The sequence below is a fragment of the Rutidosis leptorrhynchoides genome, chromosome 3 (assembly GCF_046630445.1).
Source record: "Rutidosis leptorrhynchoides isolate AG116_Rl617_1_P2 chromosome 3, CSIRO_AGI_Rlap_v1, whole genome shotgun sequence".
NCBI classification, from domain to species: domain Eukaryota; kingdom Viridiplantae; phylum Streptophyta; class Magnoliopsida; order Asterales; family Asteraceae; genus Rutidosis; species Rutidosis leptorrhynchoides.
This window is the reverse complement of record NC_092335.1, coordinates 549,057,163-549,068,524: the sequence shown is the minus strand read 5'-3', so window position 1 is coordinate 549,068,524 and position 11,362 is coordinate 549,057,163. Positions and strand designations below refer to the sequence as shown.

The 11,362-nt window shown below is 34.3% G+C and overlaps 1 protein-coding gene and 1 long non-coding RNA gene across 2 annotated transcripts; one reads left to right on the top strand and one right to left on the bottom strand.

Moving 5' to 3' along the window:
- The first annotated feature begins 3,406 nt into the window (after positions 1 to 3,406).
- LOC139898514 (uncharacterized) lies at positions 3,407 to 5,069 on the top strand. Its single transcript, XR_011777046.1, has 2 exons — positions 3,407 to 3,977; positions 4,419 to 5,069. It is a non-coding gene; the product is annotated as an uncharacterized lncRNA (long non-coding RNA).
- A 399-nt stretch (positions 5,070 to 5,468) lies between these two features.
- LOC139898513 (cyclase-like protein 2) lies at positions 5,469 to 8,142 on the bottom strand. The gene is made up of 6 exons (XM_071881257.1): positions 7,722 to 8,142; positions 7,538 to 7,582; positions 6,968 to 7,040; positions 6,523 to 6,620; positions 5,976 to 6,046; positions 5,469 to 5,835 (listed from the first exon to the last, which is right to left on the bottom strand). Exons 1-6 carry the CDS (start codon positions 8,140 to 8,142, stop codon positions 5,710 to 5,712), a joined length of 834 nt encoding a protein of 277 aa, XP_071737358.1. The 3' UTR covers positions 5,469 to 5,709.
- Positions 8,143 to 11,362: the final 3,220 nt, after the last annotated feature.

The window sequence follows — 11,362 nt, the reverse complement described above, 5'->3', positions numbered from 1 at the left end:
TGGTCGTGTGTAAACGGTATATTTTAGATTATCATTATTTGATAATCTACGTAATGCTTTTTAAACCTTTATCGATAAAATAAAGGTTATGGTTGTTTTAAAAATGAATGCAGTCTTTGAAAAACGTCTCATATAGAGGTCAAAACCTCGCGACGAAATCAATTAATATGGAACGTTTATAATCAATATGAACGAGACATTTCATACACAATAACTTTCTTTCGTTGCATCAAAACACAACCAAAGCCTTGACGCGAAGCATCACAATAAACAACAAAATCATCATTACCTTCAGGTAGTGACAATATCGGAGCGGTAGTCAACAAATTAACATATGTGGTTCCAAACATTATCGCAATAAATTTAAGTTCTTAAAATATTTATGAACATGTTAATCATACGTTATAACTATAATATTAATCATACGTTACGACTCCCCCGAATATCCTTATTTTATTAAAATGACCAACAACTTTTCTAAAATTAAACACGCGGGTTACACTTTTATTCAAAAAAATAATTGTATATAATAATTGTAAAAGATTTTACCACCGTCAAACCCACGGGCTCTGAAAACCAACGCCACGGGCTCTTAAACTCAAAAGAATAATTAAAAAGATATTAAGATGAGAAAAAATAATTGTAGACGTTAAGTTACTAACATCACTTTTAAAATTTTATTGAAACCGCGGGCTATTATACTCACAAGACTTTTTAAAAAAAGGTTCAACACCACGGGCTTTTAAATAATTGTTATGCTTTTTCTACATTTTTAAGTATCACTATTTACATATCAATACGAAAATACTATTTACATATCAATATGAACTGCAATACATTTTTTGCACGGTTTTTTACACACCCGTGCAACGCACGGGCTTAAAAACCTAGTATGTATATATATATTCATACACGGTTCTGTTAAGCGAGGCTTAGCAAACGTCGATTTATTGGCGACTTGACTGCCGCTTATAGCCTAAATTGAACTCTAGGCACGATGTAAAACCTATAAAAATTTGATTCTACCATTTTCATGGCGTCTCCGTTTATTTTATTTTTTATTTTTTTATTTTCTTATTTATTATTACTATTTTTTATATATTTTTCTATTTATTTCATGCTTTTTTTTTTCATTCTTTATGGTCGGAGGTCCCCTTGAAAGCAATCTCTTTACCCGTCGAATAGAGAGAGGGAGGACTTTCTCCGCTCTTGTGAGTGTTTAACTTGGGGTGGAGAAATGAGATCTCTTTATTCTAGGATAGATAGATGAAGGATTGTCTACATCTCACATTCCCCATACCCCACTCATATGGGATTGGGTATTGTTGTTGTTGATATATATATATATATATATATATATATATATATATATATATATATATATATATATACATACATACATATCATCTTGTATATGTAATTCAAAGTTTTTTTTTGTTATTATGGGCCTGCAGTGGTTCTATTTAAATGACAACGAACAACACTGTGAGATGATTTCCATGTACAAATGTGTGATTCCACAAGGACTCGTGTGTTACCACTATGAATATGAGTATAATTCAAGGTGAATTCTCTTCATGCTAATCATCCGTTGGCTATTTTTCTCCAAAAGCGGGCTATATTTTAGACAAATAGTTCATAACGAATAAAGTAGTAGTGCTTTCTTTGCTTCTTCAATGCAGATTTCTATTGGGCGTTCATTATATATCCGGATTTAAAACGCATGTTAAAGCTCAATTCTTGTCACCACATATCACATACACGGTCAACCTTGTCTTTAAACCTCGACATGGAATCATGTCAAAAAATCCAAATATAAAAATCAAATACAGATTTGAACGGATAAAAGGAACCTTCATTTCGTACCTTGCTGATAAGAGAGAAGATGACTGGTGGATGGTTGAATTGTTTCAGTTTACTAGCCAAGGGACAACTGCTGATTTTGAAATTACCTTTTTATGCGATAGTGATGTGATAGTAATAGAGGGCATAGAATTTCAGCCTGTAGAAATCGTAAGCTATCAAATATTGGCTAATCTGTATATATACTTTATCTTTTCTATGACTTACTTTGAAAAAAGAGGATTTTTCTTCCATTGTTAACTAAATTCCATTGTTTGTCTGTGTTATAGGCGGAACGTCATGTTTTAAAGGAAGATCAGCTGGTTGCAACGCAACCCGTGTCATCAGTTCCAGACAAAGACACATACTGGGAACAAAAATTGCCAAATGGTTACGAAGATATAATCAAATTGTCAAAAGATCCTGTGATATGGACAACAAAGAAGGAACTTTACTTGATGCTTTCCGAAGGCTTCCTAATGAAAAATGGTCAAGAGGTAATGTTCATACGTATTATTTGTTGGTGTCTTATATAAAGATAAAGACAATTACACGGATAGTCTTTGTGGTTTTGCTCAAAAACACACAAATAATTCAAACTTGAATTTTTCAACTTTTTAGTCCTGAACTATGGACTTATTTCACGAATAGTCCAAAAACATTACCTCTGTGAACTTGTCTCCGTTAACCCAGGCATGTGCCAGGCACATGAGAGCATTTTGGTCCTTTTACCCAACTTTAGGCTAGGGGTGTTCAAAATATCCGAATCCGAATTATCCGAAATCCGAATCCGAAAATATCCGAAAAATCGGATATCTGAAAATTCGGATATCCGAAAATCGGATATCCGATTTTTCGGATTCGGATATCGGATGGAGTTTTTAAAATTTTCGGATATTCAGATATCCGAATATCCGAAAATTTCTAAAAAATCCGAAAAAATCCGAAAAATATCCGAAAAATATCCGAAATATCCGAAAATTATCCGAATATCCGGAAAATTATCCGAAAATATTCGAAGTTCTTCAAAAATATCGGATATTCGGATAATCCGATATCCGAATCCGAAATTTCGGAAATTTCGGATTCGGATTTCGGATGGGTTTTTCCACTATCCGAATTTTCGGATATCCGAAAATTCGGATATCCGAATTTCGGATAACCGAAAATGAACACTCCTACTTTAGACTATCCGCGTAATTTTTCCGTTAACTTCTTCATCTCTATCTTCATTTTATACACAAATATTAAACCCTAATTTAAACATCACCATTTCTCCATCTTCATGCTTGTCTTCTTTAACTAACAAAATATACAATTCAAAAGTTAAACAATTAAATTAAACACAATAAATTAACACAAATACACTTCAATTTCTCAATTTCTCTTGTTCTTCGATTAAATTAACACAAATACACTTCAATTTCTCAATTTCTCTTGTCCTAGGATAGAGGAAGGATTGTCTACGTCCCACCTCCCCCATACCCTACAAGTGTGGGATTGAATATTGTTGTTGTTGTTCAATTAAATTAACACAAATACACTTCAATTATCACAAATTAAACACAAATACACTTCAAATGTTCTTCGACCGATAGAATAAATGGCCACAAAAATCAAAATGATTTGGTGGAATGCCCTTGTTCTTCAAGATCCTTTGTTTTAAACAATTAAAACCCAAATCACATTTCAAAACGTCAAAACCCACACACTAAATCAAAATCCAGCTCAAGAACAAGAGTTTGTTTACAAATGGATCTAAGGATTTGGTGGGTCAGGTTCGGATCTAATGTTTCAACCACGCTGTTCCACCAGGACCACCACCGCCTCCATCATCGGATCTAATGTTTCAACCATCGCCTCCATCACCGATGACCACCTAATATAGTGTGCGCCTCCATCACCGATGACCACCTAATATATTAGCTTTCGAGCCTATACTATAAACATGGTTCCTCGATTTGGTTCAAAGGGAAGTGTTACAATAACAATTACTTACACATGCGTCTACTTATTAATTAACAGTGGTATTTTCTTAACCGAAAAGGGAAGAAATGTCTAATGTTATCTGCAAGAGCCGCTTGCAAAACGGACAGCCCTCAATCCCAGAAGTGGTCGTTGTTACCCGAATTAAGGTTCTTTTTCTATCTTCATGAGCCAATATTTTGGTAGAATTTTACATACATCTTCTATATATCTGCAAGTGCTTGATGTCAATCCTTTTTGTATCAACAAGGGGTTGCAACCTAGTAAATTAATAATCTGTTAATAGTTTCCATATATATTTTTTCAGTAAATAAGTAGTCGATGATAAAATCAATTACAGAACCATTAGATTTTTATATTCTTTTTGATATAGATGTATTTCCTTCTTGCTTTGCAAGCAATCCGGAGTCATGGGGGTAAACCTCCATGGCCACGCGGGGTTTCTTTGTTAGAATAATAAATACAGAATTAAATGTCGATAAGTCTAAAAATAACAAGCAAGTCATCTCAGATGTATGGCTTCTGATGTTCCTGTAATTCAATTATTACATGAAATATATTCCCTAATTTTTTTTTTTCTATCTTAATAGTAAAAGATTTGGAGAAACCGTGGAATTGAATAACTACGAATTTAAAATCACCAGCGAAATAAGTTGTCAATTATTGGAATTTGAAACAAGGTATGCAACTTACCTTGTCTACAAATTACCTCAACACCAATCCAGATTCAAGGCTCCTGTGGCGGTATGGTATGATGAATCTGATTTAAAATTATCGGAAGTTGATGATAAATGGTATATCTATTTAGTTGGTCCACGAACGCCGGTTATTGTTAACGGAACTATAGATCAAAATGCTACCAATCCGTTGAATAGACCAAAACTAAAAGGTATTCCACATGAGAGGGGCGATGGTTGGATGGAGGTACAAGTTTGGGAATTTCAAACATCATCTAATACTCAAGAAATCATCCCTCTTCATCTCAAATTGTACGGTCCTGATTCACTTAGAGGGATTATTATACAGGGCATAGAGTTTAGACCCGTTTAATCAGTTATTCCATTTGTTAAGATCCAGCAAACATGATTAATTGCGAACAAAATGAGTTTGTTTTCATTCTACATTTGTCTTTTCCTTTTCCTCCGTTTCATTTCATTTGTATGTAATGTATAACCTCTCGCCTTGGTCATGCTTTTGCCATCAAGTTTTATGATTGAAATAGAATTTTTATTAGCTGCTAATTCTTTTAACCAATTTTGACAAAATTTGATTATTTAGGCTTGAATTGTGAAATATGTACAGGCAGTAGATGTGGTAAAAATGGGTGGGTCGCAGAAAGGGTCAAATGGGTAAGCTTTAGGCTTTATTTTTCTTTGGAGTTGGAACTATTTTAAGTTCTCCGTGATGATCGCTTTTTCTTTTTTAGCTAATCATTATCTTTATCGTTGTGGTTGTCATCGTTATTATTACATATTGAAGAATTTGAGATTTTTTTTACATGAAAGAGTACATTAGAAATTATGCAAAACTTTTTCTATGAAATTATACAGGATCACGACATATAACATAACATGCTTAAAATGTTGACCACTTTGACCCAATTATACATGTAAGGTACATTCTGCATCTATCTTGCAATACCTTCTTAAAAGACTATTCCTCGTAGTAGATAACATATAATTCACAGTCACTAGTACAAGTAAATCAAAGAATAGATATAATTGCTCTGTCAAAGAACAACTAAATTGGGTACATGAATCACCCACATATTGTTTATCTTATCATAACAGGTGGAGATATCCCTTTCTTTTATGCCATTGATTATCTGATTAAGCCGACCGTATGGTTTGACACACACAAACCCCTTCACAGATGTACTTCTTACTTGATGAGAATGCATCTTATGGGAGATCCTTCTGCTCCCAGTAATCTTAATGGTAAACAATGGACATCATATAGTCCTGCTTCCACATCATCAAGTTTCAGACCTTCAACAAGAATTATTTCCTGAGATTACACAAGTTACCAGGGTAGGGTTAACAATGTCAACTGTACCCAACTACCAACTTTATCATCAAAATGCACAAAAATCTCATTCTATATGAGAAGCATGTGAGTTAGAAGATGTTGCAAGACGGGTGCCTTACCCTGCTCTCAAAGAAGACACGATGTGTAGGAACAGAATGAACGAATGCAGCAACTGATAAGTAATCAATACCTGCAATTACATAAAATAGTGATCATATCAAACACAAACAAGATATGAATGTGGCAGTTTTTTATATTTATGAAGTTATTCAGTAGTATTTTATGGGTTAAGTATTGGTGTACAGTACAATTTTTTTTTTTTTTTTCCTTCCTTTAAACTAGTTTCTTTTGACTTGGTTTCTAAAACAAACATTTGTAAAATTTCTTAAATATGCTTAACCTCATTTTGAAGAGTATTTCATCATATGTCACAATTAATAGATATGTGTTTGATGATGTATAGAGTATTCTTCAGAATTGGAGTATCACATACGATTCAAAATTATTTTTTGCTTTATCGTCTGATAGATACGATTCAATATTTTAGTTGAAGTACATCACGTCAACATACATCCCATTTAGGGATTTTTGGACGAATGAATACAATGAAGCTACCCAAGAAGTAAGAAAACAAAGACGAACGATAGATAGGATTCAATATTTTACCAACAAGTTTGATGTCTGTGTTGTCCTTAAGCCACTGGGCACCATCCTTCATAAATCCAACATAGCTTGTATCAAACTGCTTTTTCCACATTAGCCGCCTGATAATAATGAGACAGATATATGACTTCTCAAAAAAGGAGCCCACGCTATAAACTGAAAAAGTGATGGCTACCAGTTAATCGGTTATAGAATGACATCTGGTCCAGAACAAACTCTTATAGTCCGTGTTTATTTGGCAGTTTCATACCTACCTTTTACTAACAAAGACACGATCAGTGTCATGCCTTGTGTAATAGAAGTTAGCTACTTTCAATAGAGTTCATTGAATTCAAACTTTAATAAAATACAGAGATTGGATAAATTCATGTTGGGTGTGTGAGTATGCCTTTAAAAAAGTTATGGGGATTGTAGGCCAAATGCCAAACAAGCACCATACGAGAATTACCTATCAGTGTTTAATGTTCTGAAAAGCACCCGTATTACTCCCTTTGGAATGTTCAGAGACTTCATAACTTCAGCTGAAATACGCCAAGTTGTGTATGAATTAGAAGACGGTAACTGTTTCAAGTGAAGTCACTCATTCAAGCACTAAACATATTAAAATTGAATAATACAAGTAGAAGGAAAATATCACTACTTCAAGACCAAACCATGAGCTTGTATAAAGATTAAAGTATATATAAATATTTTTTCTTTAATTGAAGTCTAATCCCGACTTTTAGACGAGCTTTTTTGCGGAAATCTTTTGACTCATGTCACGTCAATTGTTGATAAGTGCCTGATCAATCTAAAGTATGGGGCAAACGATGATCAACGGATTTTTCTTTTCATCCGGGATCCATCACAAGTTGGGTTTGAAGATTTATACACTGAAATTGGTCAAAATCGGTCTTATAAAGTAAAAGTCAAAGTCAGTCAACATCGTCCCAACTAGTCCACACTTAATCGATTAGTCACTGCAAACTCCCAACTAGCAACTTTTAGATGAAGAACCAAAAATGAAATGTAGTAGTACCTGTTATGTTACTGTCCCTTGGAACATCAACTAATAATGCTGGGCCTGCAATAACACAAAGTATATTATTTATTATTTCCTTTAATTTGGAAAAATAAAGTGCAAGACATAAGTCAGAGACACTAATAACACGAAGACTTATTGGTACCAAAAAAAACCCCAGATATTATGTAAAATAACTGACCATTTAAGACATGAAGATCGAGTGTATCAACATCAAACCCAGCATCAAAATAATGATCAATCATATGACCCGGAGCATCCACATGGGTCCCAGTATGTACCACTATTTTCATCTCAGAAACATTAGCGTGTGAACCGTTTTTCATACTCGCCGGAAGCTTAAGAAACTGTCCAAGACCATCATCCGACAACCACGATGGCATGTCAGGGCGGAACCGATGACTTATGTCAATTATTCTACCGCCATCATAGACTTCTCTTCGGACAGGGGACAAGCTGCTGCTGCCGCCGTCATCGTTGACCAAGTCGCAAGGTGTCTCGACGGCTGTGTTTTGAGATGGGTATGCATCGTTGGCGGTTGAAGATGAAATTGTGATGATAAGTGTTGTAAGGAGTGTGACTAGTGTAGTTATTGAAACCATTGGAAGAAAGATCAGAGTAACAATTAATAATGGTGATTGGTTTTAGAAAACAGATAGAAATAAGAGAAGATTGCAAGTATATCAGTGTATGTTAAATTTTAGATCAAGGTATAGATGGATTCAATTCGAAAGTAGGTAGCCGACAACAATATCAGGTTGGACCCAAAACTATAGAGTTTTTTAACTAACGCTTGTGTTCTGGAAACTTATTTAAGTAAACGGGGTACTTTTAAAAATAATTATCATTAGGCTGCTCTCAATGGTTCGCCCTGGAAGCTCGCCCAGGTCCGCCCAGTCTGGGCGCTGTTGGCACGAGTCCGACTAGACCACCGCCCAGGGGCGCGCCCACCTCCTTCGTCCCCCATTTCGTCCGATCATAACATATTTGAGGACGGCAGTTTGCAAAAAAAATAAAATTAAATTAAATTAAATTAAAAATACCCCCAACGGCTATGTTAACGGTTACTTTTTTTTCCCTTTTTCCTATATATATCACTCATATTCTCTTATTTTTACACACACAAACGTACATTTCTTTTTCATTTCCATCACTCTCATTTCTTTCTTTTTTTTTTTTACCTTTCCATCATTTTTACACTCAATTAAACAAAATGAGTTCCAATAACACAAATCCCGATCCCGACACATATATGGTATTATCGATCACGAATACCACTACGAATCGAGCATTCGAATCACTTAACGCGTTAGATGAATTAAGTGACAACGAAGAAGTTGAACCAATACCACGGGCACCTAGAAGATATTTACAAAGAGATCGTCAGGGTCGTGCAAGGGCTTATACGGTGAACGGGTGTACGTTTACTAAAGGTTATTATTTGGCGGATGGAATTTACCCGGAATGGTCTACGTTCGTTAAGGCGTTCAGAAATCCGATAGACCCGAAACAAAAAAAATTCAAAAGGTATCAAGAATCGGCATGAAAAGATATTGAACGAGCATTTGGAATACTACAAGGCCGAAGGCAAATTGTTCAACGTCCGGAACAACCGTATTATATCCGCAAAATTAGAAGAATTTTGTTAGCTTGTGTGATATTAAATAATATGATAACCGAGGACAACGGCCGTTCCTTTTGTGGACTCCAGGAAAATTATCGTCCGGTTCGACGAACACGTGGATCATTTCAAGAAAGGGTTGATGCGCATATGCGAGTGGACGCGGAAATAAGAGATGTGGGCATTCATCGACTACTACAAGATATGCTTGTAGAACACATACATAATCTTCCACATAATTATCGCATACGACATGATCCGAAAAGAAATCCAAACAATCAAGATGACGTCGGACCTTCACACATTCCCGATGACGAGGATGAAGAAGATCAAGAAGACGGCGATGAAGAATAGGACTTTTAATATTAATTATTGTAGTGTTTTATTTATATTTTCATGTAATTTTATTTTTAATTGTATGTTTTATTTTAATGTATTTTTTTTAATTATTGTAATGTTTTTTAATTATTGTAATGTTTTTTAATTTTTAATAAAAAAATTAGTTTTATTAAAATAATTGTAATTATTTGATAATATAAAAAAATTAAAAAAGAAAATATAAATATGGAAGGAAGGAGTGTCATGGTTGGGAGTGTTTAGTCCTGGGTTTAGTCCTCGGAAGGAAGTGAGATGGAAGTGCTGATGTGGCACTGAATGGTTGGTTAGTCCTGGAAGAAGTTCTGTCATTGTTGGGACCTCTCTTACTATTATCTTCGTCTTCAAAACATTCGAAAATCTAGATAGCAATAAGCCGACGTTTTTAAGGTCCAAAAAACATTTTTGCATTTTTTTAACGATTAAAAATAAGGGTTGTTTGGCTTAGTGATTCGATCATATTTTTTAATTATCGCATTGAGAAATTGCAAATAATTGTTTTTTAGTGTTTGGAAAATTAATGGTAAAAACTGATTTTTTGCGTTTTATGGGGTTCAAAACGCGATTTGGAAGAAGTAGGTATGTACTTACTGCAGAGAAAACGCAGATCTGTAACATCCCAAAACTCTTTACGAGAAAAACACGCCTTATTTTTTTTTAAAAAACAAACAACATCATTTTGGCCTGCCCAAATGCTCGGTGCGCATTACAATGTATTTCAAAATCAGAACCTAAAAGCTGGGCTGACCACCAACATTTGTCCATTTGTGCGGCGCGCATAGGACTGCGCGGCGCGCACTATTGCTGGGAACCCTGGTCAGCCATTTTTAACACAAGACAAGCCAAATTCACCACAACCCAAGTTTCATTAACCCCAGACCAAACCCAACGATTCACAACGTTAATTAATCGGGTTTTTAATGGCAAACGTATAATACAAACTTCGGGACTCCAACGACCCGTTAATACATTAAAGTGACAATTTCGACCCAAATGAGTTTAATTTCCAAACAAACTACGAGCATGATGGTTGGGGATAAACTACCCAATCCTAGGTCGAATCCAAAAGTAATCCAAGCAAGCATCAAAAAGGGAAATCATCTAATCCAGAGCATACCCTTGCCACATCCGCCTCCGAACCTAAAAATGTAAACAACGAGAGGGTAAGCTAATGCTTAGTGAATGAAATACTTATACGCATACATACATAATTCAATCACTTGCATACACCTACACAAACTGTAGTGACCCGAACTTTTCCATGTTTATATATATATTAAATGAAATTCTTATTTACATGATTAAGTGTTTCCAACATGTTAAGCAATCAAACTTGTTAAGACTTGATTAATTGAAATAGGTTTCATATAGACAATTGACCACCCAAGTTGACCGGTGATTCACGAACGTTAAAACTTGTAAAAACTATACGATGACATATATATGGTTATATATATAGTTAACATGATTTTATTATAAGTATGTATCTCATTAGGTATTTTAACAATGAGTTATATACATAAAAATGAGACTATTAATTTAAGAAACTCGAAAACGATATATATATAACGATTATCGTTATAACAACGTCTTACTAGGTACATATGAATCATATTAAGATATTTATACACTTGGTTAATTTTTTTAAATGATAATTAAATATATTATTAAGTGTATTAACAATGAAATACATATGTAAAAATAAGACTACTAACTTAATGATTTCGAAACGAGACATATATGTAACGATTATCGTTGTAACGACATTTAACTGTATATATATCATACTAAGATATATTATATATCATAATATCATGATAATATAA